Source organism: Acanthochromis polyacanthus, chromosome 23, assembly GCF_021347895.1.
Source record: "Acanthochromis polyacanthus isolate Apoly-LR-REF ecotype Palm Island chromosome 23, KAUST_Apoly_ChrSc, whole genome shotgun sequence".
In the NCBI taxonomy this organism is placed as follows: domain Eukaryota; kingdom Metazoa; phylum Chordata; class Actinopteri; family Pomacentridae; genus Acanthochromis; species Acanthochromis polyacanthus.
This window is the reverse complement of record NC_067135.1, coordinates 11,266,495-11,285,254: the sequence shown is the minus strand read 5'-3', so window position 1 is coordinate 11,285,254 and position 18,760 is coordinate 11,266,495. Positions and strand designations below refer to the sequence as shown.

The window sequence follows — 18,760 nt, the reverse complement described above, 5'->3', positions numbered from 1 at the left end:
ATAAAGAACATCCAATTCTTTCTATTTTTTTCTGGCGGCATTTCATCTCAGTGAGCCTGACAGAGTCTAAAAAGTCCACTGACACTCGCCAGGAAGAAGCACTCACAGCTCAGCAGGACGCCAAAGGTTATATTTTTCTCAAAACATTTTAGGCTCTTAAACGTGGAGAGAAGATGCTGGACATCCTTCAGCCAGGATTCATCTGGACACTCCAAGTGAAGCCCTTCTTGTCTGACTTGTAGTAGTTTGAAACAACTGCAACCTGAGTGTCTACATGGACTGAAAAAACAAAGATGGCACAACCACAACTGGAGATTTTTAATGTTTTGGAGCTTTTGAAGTCATTACATGTCTTAATAAGTGGATTAAATTGGTGTCAAGTTAAAACGTGAGACTCATGTTTTCATCTTTCATTTAAAGGCACATTTATCGTCTAACTGATGTTTTAATTTCATTTTATTTTTCATTTTATTATTTTTTACCCTATATTTTGCATTATTTTACGTATTTATTTTATTTACTATTATTATTATTATTATCATTTATATCCTTGTCTTAATGGTTTTGCCCTCTAGTTTCCTTTATTCCATTTGTTCTTTTCTCTTACTTGGACAGGGCCTTTTTCGTTCTTTGATTGTCTCATCTGGTGTTGACGTATTTTGAAAATCTTCCACCATCATTACCTGCATTTTACCTCTTTTGCCTCTCTGTTCTTTCTCCCCTTGTTTGGACTCTGCCATTCTTTCGTTTTATTCCCTGTGTGTAAAGCACTTTGTAAAGTCAGCTTTCAAAAGGTGCTATAAAAATAGAGTTTGAATAAATTTCTAATAATCAAGAAAGTACAGTAAATCGAGTAATGTATGTAGCCTAGCTTAGCATAAAGACTTGAAAAAGAAGGAAAAAGCTGCAGGGTCATTCCTTGAACAATCATTTAGTGCCTCGCAGTGTTTTTGTTCAACAACTTCAGTCATTTTAGTGAAGTCATGCACAATTTCACCTTCATACTGTGAATATTTTCTGAAATATGCCAATAATGAAATGTTACTTTGACACGGAAGGATCCATGTCTAGGAGATGATCCTGCTGTCAAAATGTAGGTAAACATGAGACCTTTCCTTTGCTATAACTTGTTTTTTGATATGAGCCTTCAAATTTTACCCAAAATGCCTTTTTTTAAAGTTTTAAAAGGTGAAAACAGAATCACATCCAGGGTAAAAGGGTGACTGTTTCTATGACTCTAAGTCATAGACATTAAACTGTTGTATTTTTACTGTTCAAACTATATCTCATAATATTGATGCCCAAAGTTGGTTTTAGAGACAAATAACAAAAGCCAGATTAAGTCTTTAGATTGTGACATCTGGACAGAAAGTAAACTCGAATTGGGTGCAGTTTTTGCATTTCTATAAGATTCTTGAATATGTAATTTGTCTATAAGCTGTACTGATGCAGTTTTGAGGTTCAGGAATGAGGGAAAAAGTCACAGAAATTAAAAAGTGTGACAGTTCCACTCACCTCTATGTACTTCAAAGGCCTGTAACTAAAAATCAGCTGATTCTGAGGAGGTCAGATGGGATTTTTTTTCTGCAGATTTGGTTCATTTTATACAAAAGAACCCAGCTAACCCAGCTAGTCAACAAAACCTTCCTCCAATCACCTCTACAGCTCACTAATGAACACACACTTCTTATTTATTCTAAACTACATCCATGACATTATTCCTTTAATGTTTTCTTTCTTTTCCTTCCATTGTGTTTTATGAAATATAAAGTCAGCACATGTTTATGTCGTCTCTTCAATATGAGGGACCGTCTTACCGGCTGGTCGCCCCGGTTGATCCCCACCAGAAACAGGGACTCGGCGATGAACAGGCTGATGCACAGGTTCTTGTGGATGGTGTTTCGATCGCTCTGCAGGCCGCGGAAGAAGCAGAAAGTGAAGAGACTGATGAGGAGGCAGACCAGCGACAGGAGGATGCCCACCCAAGTGATGACGTCCAGGAGCATGTCGTGGACCGGATCGGTGTTCTGCAGCAGAATCAAGACAAGAAATAGTTGTTAATGTCTGTAAATTTAAAGATTTTTTTGCCTTTTTGCATTCAGAACAACAATTTGGTGGCTGTAAATCAATAACCTAGGCAAAAGAAAACACAATCGATGGTAAAAATAAACCTAAAATTAAAGCCCCATTTCATCCCAGCAACAATCCTGAAGCTGTTCCTTTCATGTTTGTGTTTTGAGGGTAAAGTGCATCATTCAACCCTCTTGTAAAGCTCTACAAAGAAGCCACAGGTGTCAGATATGAATCATAAATAAGTCAGCATGAATCAATCTAAAATGCCTCCCATGCTGTTTCATTTCGGCCGGGCAACAAAGTGAAACAAAGTGAGCATCCAGAAAGGGGCCACAGGTGCCGAAGACGAACACAACCAGAATTCAATCAAACCTCAGCACGGTCAATAACTTTCACTGTTGCTTTTAGATAATTTCCCCCTTTTCAGATAGTAATTTGCCTCCACAGCCAGTTCTGGGCACTAAAAAACTCTTTTGCTGACAGTAAATTTGTGGCTTTAAAGCAGAGATAAGAATCAACAGTTCTCCCGCTGAAGCCATGAAAGAGAATTTACATCAGTCCATAAAAGCCAAGTGCACTTTGGGATTCTTCGACCAGAGTGGGAAGAAGCAGCATCATCTGAAACAGCAGAATCTGCAGAATGAGCAACTTCGATGGCAACATGAAAGCAAAGAAAACTAAAGCAACATTCGAGACTCCACCGGGCTTCACCTTCTGAACCAAGAAACCCACCGGCAGGTTTAAAATGTGTTTTCTCTTTTAAAAAACACCAAAATTACAGCATTTATCAGAGCCAGAAACTGATAAAAAAAAAAAAAACAGATAAAAGGTCCTTAGTAGGGAAAAATAGCTAAATCTGTTGCAAATAAAACAATTCCATAAAAAACTGTGTATAAGTCTGGCAGCATGGACACCAAAAAAAAACAAAAAAAAAAACCCTCAAAGCATAGCAGTGGAATACTGCAATTAACTACAGCAAAAAAATAGTTTTACACACTGTAAAAGAACAAATTACTGTTTATAGAAATATTAACACTTCATCTGGACATTGTTTACAGTTTTGGTCTTTTTAATAGTCATCCTGTAAATTATTATTATGATTACTTTCTGTGGTTTTAAGAGAAAATAGATGCAATTTAACAAAACAGTGGAAACCTATAAAATACCAAATAACAAAAAACATTTTTCAGTCCTTAGTGCACTTTTTCTTCCAAATAACAACAAAGAAGTGTTCAAATGTTCCTATTTTTACGCTAATACATCAAAACTGTGTAGTTTTATGGTTCCAAACTGCAAAACAACAAAATATTACTTGCAAATTTACTGATTTTTGATGGATTTATATTATTTACAGCTTTGACACTGATTTTATTTTATTCTCTTTCTGTGAATATACTATTGATTATTTACAATTTCCAAAACAGTGAAAATCCTTAACAGGATTTTTTTAGTTACCTTTCCACCTTTCACTTTTTTTACAGTGTAAATGTAACATGACAGCATTTCATCAAAATGGCATTATTCCACGTCTGTTTAAAAATTCGACAAAAACGAACAGTTTATCTGTACCAGATTCGGTAAAAAGAAAAAAAAATCTCCCCTTCTGTGCACAAATAAGACACCATGAGGGATTCATCTGTGACTGACAGCCATGTGACAAAAAAATTAAGAAGTTTGGCTTAACTGCAGGTAGTGTTTCCCCAGGACAGACATCAGTATGTAGCTGTGGAAGCAACATTTAAATGTTGAAGGATTCTTATATTTCTGGGGAACATAGACAGACTGAAATATGATAGAATAAAGATTGCAATTTGATAGAAGTTAATATTGAAAGTAATGAGTGAGCATCTGACACAATTAGCCTGAAGTAAAAGACAGATGGACGGTTGAAAATGCACATTTTCTGCAACTCCAAGTTTAAGGGTGAATGCAAACATTGACAAAACGCAATTGGAGCATGATGGGTAACGTTAATAAAGACAGAATAAAGTTGATCTAACACGGCTGGTGGGTTAATGTCTCCCAATAAATGTAGCGAAGCAGCTCCAGAAGATTTAACTTCCTAAAGCACATGTCAGTGAAACAGATGTGCAGATTCCCAGCGCGGCTCACATCTGGAAAGCTGCAGGAGCTCTAGCGTCATTATAGAACAATCCTGCTCCCAGACTCTCCACAACAGGCAGAATCTATATGTAAAACACGCAGATCACAGAGCGACATGTTGATTTATTAACGAAACATAATTACTGCATCCAAACACTCCGGTCAGCTACTGAGGCGTCCTAATTTCCCGACGGGATCGTCCTCTTTTTCACACCGCTGGGCATTGATTTTAAAAAAGAAAGGCGGAGGTGGTTAATTTTAAAGAGAAATCTGTCAACCTCCTTACAACTGATCCCTGATGGGAGCCGGAGTCTGTCGGGGTGACATGACGGTGGCTTCAACTGAATGCTAATGAAGATCAAAAACAGGGTTTTATTTTAAAACAGGAGCAAATATTCACAGAGAAGCAGTAAATTAGTGCTGACAGACAGGTCCAGACAGCACAGGTGGATGCTAAGCTAAACTAGCCTGCAGCAAACAGCTCAAGTCAGACAAAGATGAGGACATATTTGCATTCACTACACATCTAATATGTCTCTCAAAGCAGCTTTAAACCTTATTTTGATCACAGTCAGCAGTATTTTTGAGCTCAACTGTTGGAACGTGTGGGATGAAGTATCAGCAGCTCCATGTCTCCTAGATTGCAAAAGCTCTAAAGGCCCATACGTAAAATATTTCTTAGATTCCTTCATATTTTTTGCTTATTTAAATGCACTAAAAGAAGTGTGATTTTCATTTTTGTGATTTTACATGTAATTTACCTAAACAGGGAAAATCTGTATTAACCATTTTAAATCATTAATACACAATTTTCTTCTCAAATATTGTCAAGTATCTGTAAAAAAAAGATATTTTGTTGATTTAGACACAAAAAAACGTGATTTTATTTTCTTTTTATGCAGTTAATACTTTGTGATTTTATTCTTTTTTCTGTCATTGAACAAGACATCTGTAATTAAAAAAACAAGGAAAATGTGTAAAATAACGACGACTAATATTATGGTCACACATTGCAAGAAAGGGAAAAAATATATGTATCAGTGTTTTGCATCATTAACTTGTATACTGACATTTTAATGTATTCATATATATTTTTTAAAATCATTACAACATAACTTTTCTTTCAAATACTGGCAAATATCTGTGAAATCATGTTTTATTTAGCTGATTTAAATACAATAAAACTGTATTTTCATGGTCACATGTTGTAGTGATACATGTTGACCTTATGTAAAAATTAGTGGTGGGATGCTAATAATTAGAGGCTTTGTAATTAATTAGTGGTGTTTTTGTCAAATAGCAATATTTGACACAATAGGTTTTTCAATTCGAATACGTACATTTTGGTTGGCAACTGAATCGATGTATAGACATATGTTACTAATTTAAAACGTGTAAAAATTTAAAATGCTGAAAAAAGTGATTTTGATGATTTAAAGCCTGGATTCAGTTAGGTTTTCCCACTTTATGGCACATAATATCAGCATAAGTAGTTCAAGGACCTTCATAAAGTTGAAAATCCACAGATTCATTTGTTTTCAGGGCTTATGGGTCTGATAAATGGTGTATTCTGGATGATTTTTTTGAGGAATCTATATTTTTATTTATAAAAAAAACATACATTTCTTATAAAGACAGACAGAAAAGCCTAACTCTGATCGTCACATGACTCCGTCGAGGTTCCGTCTTCTTGGCAAAGTCACAAATTAAACAACAAAAATACGTGTTTCATTGATATTTATCTGCATTTTTCATCTGTCTGCTACATTCACAGATTACTACAAACTGTAAGTGTAATTATAGCTATAATATTCAACATTTTAAGACTATCTTTAAACTTAAGCACTTCCAGTGTCTTAAAAACTGGTCTATTATGGGATGGCTACACCATTTGTCGGTACTAGGACTGTCGTAGCTAACGTTACCTCTAGGGCTGGCCCAAATAGTGGTTTCTGGCCTCTGAATATTCGGGCCCTATTAAAGACGAATATCCAAATATTCGTTCCGTCCCGTAACGTTTTGTCTTCAGTTAAACTGAAGAATTCCCAAACAGCGGAGGTCTTCAGCATCTTGTCTTGTGTTTATGCAACGCAAATATTCAGATACCAAAATTAATATCCGGATAGTGCCGTAGCGAACGAATATTCGGATATTCGGGATATTCGGGTCCAGCCCTAGTTACCTCTGGTGCTAACAGCAACATGTTTTACATTGAGGTGATACTGTTGGCTTGAAGAAAACCCTCGACCAACAAGCTCAATTCAGTCTCGTCTTCCTCCACTGTTCACCAAACTTTCTTGTGCGCTCACATCAGTGTGTCTTGTGTATCTTCTTCACGGCTGGCAAACAGACTTTAGGTTCATTACCGAGTGTGTAGCAGAATGCCGGTGTACCAGTAATGAGAGAACTGAGAAAGGTGCGATTAAATGTGTTATTTTTTGAACGCATTATTTTTTCTGTAATTAATCAATCTAAATTACCACGTTAAAGTCCCAGCCCTAGTAGAAGACAGTATAGATTTAGTATGTGGACATTATCTACAGTTTTGCCCTCTTTTTCCAGGGTAACAAGTAAATTAAGATTATAATACACGATACAATATATAAAGATCATTTATCAATTTTAAATCATGAATTGTTTTTCAAGTAATGCCTTGCATATCTAAAATAATTCTACTTTTCGCTGACTTAATTGTCTCTCAGAGCAGCTTTAAATCTGATTTTGATCTCACTCAGCAGTATTTGCGGCCCCGACATCCCAGCCGAGCTCGACCGGAAGAACGTAGGGGATGAAGAATGGCACAGAAGTCTTGTTTTAGTGGCAGCTCGGCTAGCAGAGAAGGGGGGAACAGATGCTGATCATTAACAGGCTCTGGTACAATAACAGCCGCACTGCTGCTTGAGTCTGGGGAGAGTGCTCTTTTGATTTTCCTGCCTGATGAGCCGTTGTGTATACGTCGGAGGGTTTGCTGGCAGACATCTGTGTGTGTGTGTGTCGGTTTAAAGGCAAGACTGATTTACTTTAGAAGGGCTCCTATGCAGTAGGTGGCAACAGATGTCAGTGTTTGTGTGCATGTCACTGCTTTCCAGAGGTATTGATGCAGTGGGTGGTACTAGCTGTGGCGCATTGTTGAGGAGACCCTGAGGCCTCCTCGCCGGCTGCAGGCTCCATCTATCACCATCTCACCTTCAATTGGAGAGGGGCCAGGTCAGAAAAAAGAAGAGACAATGCTACAGAAACAGAGAGGAGAAGAGTGTATCTACACCTGGGTGATGGATTTACTGCTGGATGATTTCTTTGTTCTGGGGAGGCGGATGACGTGCCGAGACGTCGCCGGAGCCACGAAAAGTTTCCCTTTAGAGTCGAGAGAGAGGAGAGGAAGGCGAATGATGCGATGCGCCTCTGCAACCTCACCTCACGCCAACAAGCCTCCGTGATGGGAATCCGAGTAAAGGGGTCTCTAAAGTGGGCAGACGTAATTTACTCTGAAATTCAGCCTCCGTGTCGCCGGGGCGGCCCAGTCATGCAGCATTCATGTTACTTAGCGGGCCGAGGCGCATTTGTGCACATTCGATTTGTCTTCCAATCTTTCTCGCCGACATTTTTCTTCACTCTTACATCTTAAACACACATATTTTTCATTCCAGACAGAGTAGCAGTCGGGGGATACGGAGCCTCCTGCACCAGTGTCTACTAACCTCATACACTGCACAGAACAGTGGAAGTCAAGGGTTTCCTATGACTCTGAATGTTTGATTTGATTATATGACTGCATGTACTTTCTGGAGAATCATTTGGAGAACAAAACATGAAAACACATTGAAATTCAAGCATCTAAAACCAACATAAAAAGACAAAAAAGAGACAGACTTTAGTGCTGAAGCTGCAACGCCATAAGAATGAAGGAAAATTTGTGCACATTTGTCTACCAATCTTCCTCACCAACATTTTTTTAGCTTTTATATCTTAAACACACACACACACACATATACACACGTGGACAAAATTGTTGGTACCCCTCAGTTAAAGAAGGAAAAACCCACAATTCTCACTGAAATCACTTGAAACTCACAAAAGTAACAATAAATAAAAATTTATTGAAAATTAAATAATCAAAATCAGCCATCACTTTTGAATTGTTGATTAACATAATTATTTAAAAAAACAAACTAATGAAATAGGGCTGGACAAAAATGATGGTACCCATAACTTAATATTTTGTTGCACAACCTTTTGAGGCAATCGCTGCAATTAAACGATTTCTGTATTTGTCAATGAGCGTTCTGCAGCTGTCAACAGGTATTTTGGCCCACTCCTCATGAGCAAACAGCTCCAGTTGTCTCAGGTTTGATGGGTGTCTTCTCCAGATGGCATGTTTCAGCTCCTTCCACATATGTTCAATGGGATTCAGATCTGGGCTCATAGAAGGCCACTTTAGAATAGTCCAACGCTTTTCTCTCAGCCATTCTTGGGTGTTTTTAGCGGTGTGTTTTGGATCGTTGTCCTGTTGGAAGACCCATGACCTGCGACTGAGACCAAGCTTTCTGACACTAGGCAGCACATTTCTCTCCAGAATGCCTTGATAGTCTTCAGATTTCATCGTACCGTGCACACTTTCAAGACACCCTGTGCCAGATGCAGCAAAGCAGCCCCAAAACATTACTGAGCCTCCTCCATGTTTCACCGTAGGGACAGTGTTCTTTTCTTCGTATGCTTGGTTTTTGAGTCTATGAACATAGAGTTGATGTGCCTTACCAAAAAGCTCCAGTTTGGTCTCATCTGTCCAAAGGACATTCTCCCAGAAGCTTTGTGGCTTGTCAACATGCATTTTTGCAAATTCCAGTCTGGCTTTTTTATGAGTTTTTTTCAGCAGTGGTGTCCTCCTTGGTCGTCTCCCATGAAGTCCACTTTGGCTCAAACAACGACGAATGGTGCGATCTGACACTGATGTACCTTGGCCTTGGAGTTCACCTTTAATTTCTTTGGAGGTTGCTCTGGGCTCTTTGGATACAATTCCAACGATCCGTCTCTTCAATTTGTCATCAATTTTCCTCTTGCGGCCACGTCCAGGGAGGTTGGCTACTGTCCCGTGGGTCTTGAACTTCTGAATAATATGAGCCACTGTTGTCACAGGAACTTCAAGCTGTTTAGAGATGGTCTTATAGCCTTTACCTTTAAGATGTTTGTCTGTAATTTTTTTTCGGATGTCCTGGGACAATTCTCTCCTTCGCTTTCTGTTGTCCATGTTCAGTGTGGTACACACCTTTTCACCAAACAGCAGGGTGACTACTTGTCTCCCTTTAAATAGGCAGACTGACTGATTATGAGTTTGGAAACACCTGTGATGTCAATTAAATGACACACCTGAGTTAATCATGTCACTCTGGTCAAATAGTTTTCAATCTTTTATAGAGGTACCATCATTTTTGTCCAGGCCTGTTTCATTAGTTTGTTTTTTAAAATAATTATGTTAATCAACAATTCAAAAGTGATGGCTGATTTTGATTATTTAATTTTCAATAAATTTTTATTTATTGTTACCTTTGTGAGTTTCAAGTGATTTCAGTGAGAATTGTGGGTTTTTCCTTCTTTAACTGAGGGGTACCAACAATTTTGTCCACGTGTGTATATATATATATATATATATATATATTATTCCAGAGGGAAGAGCAGTCTCAGGAATCTAGTGTCGACTAATGTTATATACTGAACACAGCAATGGAATTTAAGCGCTTCTTATGAATATGAATGTATCTTCCAAATTTAATATTTATGGTAGAAAACTGCACCAAACACCGTCTTATTATTTATTCATTAATAGATTCTTTCATTCATTTATTGTTAAAATCTCATTGCTTTTTACCTTTATTTTTCATTGTTCATTTCATTCTCTTTTACCCTTTACTTACTTATTTATATATCTACTTTACTTATTTACTATTACTCTTGTTATGATGTGGCCTTGTGTTCATGGTTTTACCCTCCATTTTTCTTTTATTCCACTTGTTCTTTCCCTTCCTTGGACGTGTCATTTTACGATCTTATCTGGGTGTTGCCGAACAAGTTTATTTTGAGGATCTTTAACCATGTTTGGACTGATCGGTTCTGTTGTTCAATGTTCTTCCCGAGTGTCCTCCTTTTCTTTGTTGTCCAGTCTGTAAAGCACCTTGTAAACGGTTTTTCAAAGGTGTAACATAAATAAAGCTATTCAAGCATTCAAAACCATCTTCAAGGATGACATGACAAGTAAGGACAGAATTCAGTGCAGATGAAAGTTTTTTGCACATTCATCTTCCAGTCGTCCTCACTGGCATTTTTAATATCTCAATCTCACATGTTTTTAATTCCAGACGGACGCCCAAGAAGCAGCCAGAGCCTTTCCACTTCACTCTGGTCAGCCATCTTAATCCCACGTTACATCATGTGCACTTAGTTACCACAGCCTCCTTTGTCTAACCAGTTCTCTGGAAGAGGGTGAGGAGAACAGAATGTCAATCCTGTACAGCTCAAAGACCAGCTCTCAGCATGAGGCCATGAGACCAATCCAATTAAAATGCATAAATCTCAAGTATATGCTTCCAGAGCCGGAGCGTTGACTCATGAAATACGGTCAGGAAGGGGCAGACGGCTGCGCTAAAGGGGCAGCGGCCCACTGCAGGGAGTCATGTGACAGTTTCACCTCCGGTATGACCGAGGATTTATGATCTGCACAGGGGAAGAGGAACAGTGGTGGCGAGGGCGCATGAATCAGGGGTCCCCTGCAAATTCGTCACATTTTAAAAGGGGTTGCGAGAGAGATTCCAGTTCTGCGCAGTGGGAGTTGACATTCAGCACATGCACCTGATGTCACACTGTGTTCTAAACCACCATAACTATGATATAGCGTCCCTCTTCTCCATATAAATAGATTTATTTTTGAACTGTGGTGTGTGTACACTACTGCACTTTAAGTTGCATCATAAAACACATCAGCAACCTTGACTGTCCTTTCTCATCATGGTTACTATCTGATGGTGCCAGTGTGGAAGGACAGTGATGAATGCTGCCCAAATATCAGCCCCTCCATCATGCACTGGGATGTGCCATTGATTTATACTTACTGTTCTGTGGGGAACAGTGCCACTTTACCAGTAGTTCAATGCCTCCCTGGGGCCGATCTTAGCAAACACATCTACTACGTTCACAATGGAACCACTGCAGCTCTATATTGCTTGAGATGGAGGCCCGAACGTTTTTTTCTATTTTTTATCATGATTTACCAGATTTTATCTCGAAAATAGGGAGATTTTGGAAAAAAAAAAACAGTTAAGAATTATTCAGCATTTCTAAATCCTTACTAAACTTTTCTTTCCAAATACAGCAAAGAATTAGACATAAATTTGCTGATTAAAATGCAAAAAATAGGTATTTTTTTCTGTGATTTCATAAGTTCTTATTATCTGTGATTTTAACAAAACAGGGAAAATCTGTAAAATAACAGCTAAAAAACTTATTTACAATTTCAAAAATCCTAAATACATTATTTTTTAAATAATGGCAATTATCTTTAAATAAAGTGTTTACCATTTTGAAATGCTCAGTATGTATTTCTTCTGCTAAAAAAAGCCAAGTATCTGTACAAACATTGTATTTATTGCTGATTTTAATACAGCAAAACTGTGTAATTTTATGGACCTACACTGGAAATGAAACACTTAGTATCTTTGTTTTTAAAATACAGATTTTCGATGTGGACATTCTCCACTGTTTTGGGCTTTTTTTTTTTCTTTTTTCAACAGTCAGCATGCAAATTTATATTTTTTTCTTCTGTGACTTCACTAGCTATCTGGGAAATCTGTGAAGATTTTTTTTTAATCATTTTTCAAACCTTTATGTACCTGTCTTTTTCTTCAAATAAACACATCATGAATTACTGTTTTAAATGCAGTAAAAATGCTGTAAAAGAACAAATTACGGTTTATAAAAACAGACGTGTGATGTGATGTGATTGATGTTATATTATTATAAGAGCTTATATTAATATTATATACAGCTCTGGCCTTTTTTAAAAAGTGGTAAACATTTAAATTAAACCTCATTTTTCTTGTGATTTAAATAGATATCTGTAATTTCTGCAAACAGGCAAAATCTGTAAAAAGTTGTTTACCATTTTTCCTTAATAAATATAACTTCTTCCTTCAAATAAATGAATCCAAAAAATATTGATTTAAGTAGAGTTTGTTTTTTTTAAATTCAAAACTGGAATGTTGCATAAAAAGAATTAGCATTTATAAAAACACAGATGTTTGATGTGTTCATTTATTTTAGGATTTTACATTAAATTAATACACTTTCCTTTGGATTTTATTGGTTATCAATTAAATATCAAAATATGTCAAACTGTAAATTGTTCTAAAAAGTTTGTTTTTTGCTCTCAGTGTTTACAGTGTAAGCTTCAAATCATGTTTTTATCTCCAATTTTCTTTCTACAGGACTTATTTCAAAATTTGTCTAAAATTAACAGGTCCTTCTGACGAGATTCTGCAAAAAAAACCATAAAATTCTGTGCTTCTCTACAAAGACAACAAGCCATGACTGACTCAGCTGTGACTGACAGTAATGTGACAAAAAATTCTGACAGTATTGGCTCCACTGTTTTAACCAGATTCAGTGAAAATGTAAAAAAAAAAAAAAAAAAAAAACGAGCAATGCTCTATCAAATTCTTCTCAAAGAGTCTTAGGAGGTGGAATGGGCACGAGCCAGTAGGGAATAACAGCGGACATCTCTGGTGGGTTTGCAAGACTTCTGTTGAACTCCTCCAACTGCTAAACCAGCACCAAGTGACCCAGAAAGGTTGACGCAACAACAAAAGCAACACATATGCCAAAAACAAGTTGGCATCAGTGCTGTGATCGCGCATTACGGAGGTCAGGCAGTTTAATTTGAAAAGTTGGAAAAGCTAAATCCTGCCATTCAACAAGGAGTCAAGTGGAATGAATGTATGAATGTGTCTCCCAAAACATTTTTTAATCGCATGTCTCAAGGCAGCGGGACATCTTGAGGTTAGAATCATCAACAAAGTCATATCAAAGCACACCCACCCACTCAAAAATATATATAAAAAAACATGTTTGCAATCATTCTGAAAGATACAAGAGAAGTATAATCTCTCGCACGCAGCTGCCGTCGACTTTAATTTGTTTATGTGGCCGACGGCGCTTCTTCTTCTCAGTCAAAGGCATCAGCTCCTGTGCCGGATGGATCGACCAAAATTAGCAAACAAAAGGCTCGAGCGGCGATGCTGAAGCAGCACTCGATGCCATTTTGGTACCTGAATGCCTCCTTCTAAGTAGATAGCACATTTACTTCTTGGTCTTGTGCCGCAGCTTTAAAAAACTTCTCGTTGGAGACATTACATCAGAATCCACTGAGGTTCTTTAGGTGCTCGCCTGCAAAAATCTACACTATGAGGATTAGAAATTATTCAGAGGAACTAATTGACTTCAGATATAATTAATCCCAATGAGACACAGACTCTATTAATCTCATATACACTGGAATCCAAAGTTTTAACCACATAATCAATGTCAGGTTGAGGTTTAAGGTCAAATGTTTGCTCTCAAAGTTGTTGTAGTTGAGATCTTTAAAGATTTAATGTAGGAAGCTGCACTAAACAATCATACATGATTACATAATTAATGATTCGGAGAAAATAATATGAAATTCAAGCATTCAAAACCAATTTTAGATTGGGGTCAAGGACATAATGGCTTCAGAACTTGCTGCCAAAGCTCCAAAAAGGATGCAGAGGAAAATGTATTAATGATCTCTGAATGTAACACTCATTATTCCCAGCTCATGTTATCTATCGGCCAGAAAAAAGCAAGATTAATGATGATGGTGATACCGTAGTGGGGCTCTGTCCTTGAAAGGAAAATTGTAATTACAACTTGCCTATTTGTTTTTTCTTTTGTTTTTGTTTTTTTGTCCTGTCTTTCGGAGATGCTACTGAGAAATAAACAAGGCTAAAACATAATCTGTTGCTCTGAGGGGTAATGAGTAATAACAAGGCAGAGACAAGCGGCGGTATGCTGTGTTGCCATGGATACAAAAACAGATAGTCTCCTCAGTTTATGAATTTTTCTTTTCTCCGACTCCCACTTTCCCCCCCGTTCACCGCCGTGTTCTCAGATCCAATGCGGTGACAGTTTGTCAAATAAAAAGCCTCCATAGCTCCCATTCAGAAGCACCTTTCCCAAAATAAATAAAAAATAAATAAAAGCTGCCTTTTATAACCTCCAAGTGCAAAAGATAAATAATAAGACGGGGCGAAAAAATGCTATCGCTCAGAAGTGGGGTGTAACTACTGTCCACTTTCCTCCGGTGAATGCAGCGCCACAAGCAAGCCGGGCTTTCCAAAATGTTACGCATCGGCTCGAGTGAAAGAGTTCCTTTCACCGCTTCCTTTTCTTTCTTTCTTTCTTTTTTTTTTGGGCTGCTGCTTTGCTTTCATGGCGTGAAGGCTCCCATTCTTCGTGGCTCTCTCTCTATTCCAGATTCAGCTTCAACCCTGCAGGGAGCTTAGCGGGTCCAAAAGTCATGCTGTTGAGTGACAAACAGTGGCTCTGCTCTGGCTGCAAGTAAACCACACCATCCCACATTCGCCTCGCGTATGTAGAGTCAAAAAAATAGCCTGGATTCTTCATTTTGTACGTGAATATTTGTTCTTGCAATTGGGTTTGTGCAGAGAAAAAAAAAACAAGAAATGGAGTTCAACTGGGGAGGTGAAGGACGGTCTAGTGGTTTTATGGACAAGGGCCAGCAGGGATTTGTTCTTTTTTTTGCTTTCACTGATTCAGAAGGGATACAGAGGCCATAACAGATTCCAAAAAAAACTGCTCAGTCGCCCATTGACAGAAATAATAAGGCCATGTGTCCACATCAAAATGACTTTTCTACCTTTTCTTTATATCACTCGCTCAGTTTTTCAATTTGAAAACTGCCCGCATCAACATCACAACTATGAATATATATATATATATATATATGTGTGTGTGTGTGTGTGTGTGTGTTTGTGTGTTAACCTCAGCTGCAATTTTTAGTGAAACTTCCATTAACACTTCTCTGTTAATTGCCCCCTCTCCACTCCATCTAAAAAATTCACTTTACTTTCACCACAACCTGTTACAAAATCCAGGGGAGATAAAACATCTGTGCCAAAGAAGTCAATTCATTTTTTAAAGTCCCCCTTTGGTGAAAATCAAGTGACCTTTTTTCATCTGCTAAAAAACATACCATGACCAAAATAAGCAGTCAGCAGCACGGTTGACCATTTCTACCTTGAAAATTCAGCGTATCGACGACAGTTTCAAGAACATAGATTCAAACTGCGGCAATTTCATGAAAACCTAATAAACCAGTCCTGCCTGTTTGCAAGGTGAGGCTTTCTATAGCATTATTTCTCTTCAAAATATGTTTTAATATGTGTGTCCGAAGTACTGCAGTACTACAAAAGGGTTATAGATGAGTTAGTGTGCTCGAGTCACAGCGAAAGGTTTATTCACATGAAAAACATGAAAATTTGTCATGAAAACTGTGCATCTTTGGTCCACAGACATGATTTTTCAGGGGTTAAATCAACGGCCACTTCTGCCGACCATTATTTTTCTTTATGCAAAGCTAATTGCCTCCTGAATAAGATCCAAAATTGAATCTTCCAAACTCTCCTCCTGTGCCACAATAAAGTAGCTCCAATACATTTCAAAGAGAGACGGCACAAGGACATGAAAAGATGTATTTCTTTAGTGCTGATCAACAGATGCCCATTCATAGAGTTTCACAAAGGTTTGAAGGCCAAAACAAATCCGGGTTTATAAAAGTAAAAAAAAGGAGAAAGTGCTTTGAAAAGCATTGTATGAAACAGCTGCGCACATAAAATGCACTCTGCAGCCAGTCTTATATTCAGGCTACTTCACACATAGGAGGTTTAAAACTCAGTCAATATACGCTTAAACATTGGCGCCATTGTTTGGAAACTATTGAGCATATTGGCACTTCAGGCATTAGTCTAGTGAAGGTCAGAATGCAGTTATTGGTTGAGTTTACCTGCATGACTGCCTCCTTTGCAAAGATTCACACTTTCTTTATCTTTTTTTTGCCAGACAATCATCACGCAAAGGACTGGCTGTGACAAAAATATCACAAATCAATGCACTTTTTTTTACTCTCGAATGCATTTGCCAAACTTGAGGACTGAGAAGCAAGACAAGGCGACAAACACCGTCCTACCTTGACGTCCACGTGGGCCATGAGGACGGCAAAGTTGGTGAGATGCGTGCAGGAGCATGTGGTGTGAGTTCTGTTGGTTCCCAGTAAGCGGCAGTCCTGCGTCGACCAGTATCCCGTCATGGTTCGCTTGGAGTAGCTCCAGAACGAACAGTTGGGGTTGAAGTTCTCCTCAGATTGCTATTGGAGGGGGAAAAAGACACAAATAGGTGTGAAACTAATCTGCTTTTCTTTGATTTGCATCGTTAAAAAGAGCTAATTTCTCCCCTTTATGCAATCCATATCCATTCTAAAGTGACTAGCGGGTGCTTTTGCTGTCATAAAGCATCAAGCGGCCCCCACATGCCTGTTTTTCATTGTGTTTTCTGACCTTTCTCTTTAACTTTCACTGCGTGACGACGGACTGCCCTACTGTTTAATGGGCACCACTGCTGTCTGCGCCGGGCTGCCGTCCTAATGACGCCTCCCCTCTGCTATCTCACTTGCCATTTCATAAAAGTCATCCTCGTGGTCGGGTAACACACGAGCACAACAAAACATGACTGCTGATAAACAGAAACATCACCGGCCTTTTTTTTTTTGGCTTGCTTCTCCCTCTCTCTGGAGCCCAATTTCTTTTTCGAGAAACAAAGAGATCTTTTCCTCGGCGACTCCCTCGGCTTCCAAGGTTATCTGCAGTCGTGCTACAAAACACGCTGCAGGTTTTTCAGAGTTTCACACTCGCTGTAGGGTGATTAGGCCCGATAAGGCTTGTCCTCGGTGAATGTAAATTTGCCGCTGATTGCGTTTACCCTTCACACAGCCCAAACCCTGCGTAAAATATTCCGCGGCAAAGGAGATGGGATGACCCTCTGTCCCATTAATGACTTTAATTGGTCCCATTAAGTGGTGAGGCAGGGAAGCGAAACAATAACTAGAGGACACATCATCATCCCAGAAGACCAGTGATCCAAAACCTCATGGTTGAGAGGGGGACTTAACTGCAAGAACACAGGAACCAAATACATCTGACATTCATTTTCAAGGGCAAAGTCGATTTTGCATACACCGAATAAATAATAAATACCTTTGATTCGGTATGGACGCCTAAACAATCAGCGTCTTTATTGCAATTGCACAGGTCTGATTATTTTCCCCACAAATAACAGTGTTATTTATAATCGCTGGAGACTGAAGGAAGTCAAATTTTAGCTCTGCAGAAAATAAGAATCCTGCCTGTAGCCACAATGGTTAAACAGAGGACTCTCGTAACAGCCACTCTGATTGGTTTGCAAGAATAAAGAGGCCTTGATTTGATGCACCAGTCAATATTGTGCGTCAATATTGCATCCAATCAGTTTTAATTAATTGAGGAAGCCAAAATTATAATCATGATTATTATATGATTAATTGTACAGCCCCTGGTGTACACAGAATGTACTCTATATGTAAATGCCTGGATGTTTATGATGAAAACGGCAGCTCCTTTGGCACAGTGGAAGGAGCTCCTCCAAAAGGGCACCGTTTTATTTAAACGACTTGATCCGAGCGAGAAAAGGGTATAAAAGCTCCAGTACCCCAACATTAGACCAACAGTAAAATTAGAGAGTCTACAGTCCAAATTAAAAATTACACTCAAGGCAGGTGAGTCAGAGCAATAACTGCGCTGACATTGTCCCCCTGACATTTTCCCACCATTTAATTTTGACATCCACAAAGCTATCGTCCCCCTTTTTTTTTGTACTCGCTCCTTCCCTCCGAGTCTTTTTCTGCTGTTGTTGCTTTTCTTCCAGGTCCCTCCCACACATGAGACCCGCCGCAAATTCTCTTATGGATGTTCGACATCTCTGATAATTGCTGAAGGCGCTGTTTGTAGACAAAACAGGGATATTTTGAGGGTAGCGGAGCGTGGAGAAGATAATGGAGTCAAGAGGGAAAAGTCACGACTCCCCGCGATGACTAAGCAGCCTCCAGTGAGGCCGAACATGACGGATATTTATTCAAGAGATCAAGGCTGGTGTTCAGACTAATCAACAACAGCATGCATCCCCCAGCATCACCTTGCGAGCAATTTTCTTTTCCACGACTTGATTTTTCAAACCTTTCCAGGAATAAAACTTCATATTTTCTTAATTTTTGTGGTTTGAGACTTTTTTTTTTTTTTGCTTTGCTTTGCTTCAGGGACATAGAAAATTATGATGAAAGGATCTGTGAAGAAAGTGCATGTGCAAGTGTATTTCTGTGTAAACAAAGAGAAAGAGACAACGAGCACATTAGATGCAGAGGCACTAACATCAAAGCCGAATGGACACACATCTCTCGGATACACAAACGTCCAGA

At 38.5% G+C, this 18,760-nt stretch overlaps 1 protein-coding gene across 7 annotated transcripts in view; it reads right to left on the bottom strand.

The window, feature by feature from the left end:
• The window catches only part of LOC110962602 (adhesion G protein-coupled receptor L3-like), a 266,798-nt gene that overhangs the window by 41,021 nt on the left and 207,017 nt on the right, over positions 1 to 18,760 (bottom strand). For all 7 annotated transcript variants that reach the window (XM_051943682.1, XM_051943683.1, XM_051943678.1 and 4 more), the window contains 2 exons: positions 16,445 to 16,621; positions 1,818 to 2,027 (listed from right to left, as the gene is read on the bottom strand). In XM_051943682.1, the coding sequence (XP_051799642.1) occupies positions 1,818 to 2,027; positions 16,445 to 16,621 (387 nt within the window). The remainder of the gene's footprint in view (positions 1 to 1,817; positions 2,028 to 16,444; positions 16,622 to 18,760) is intronic.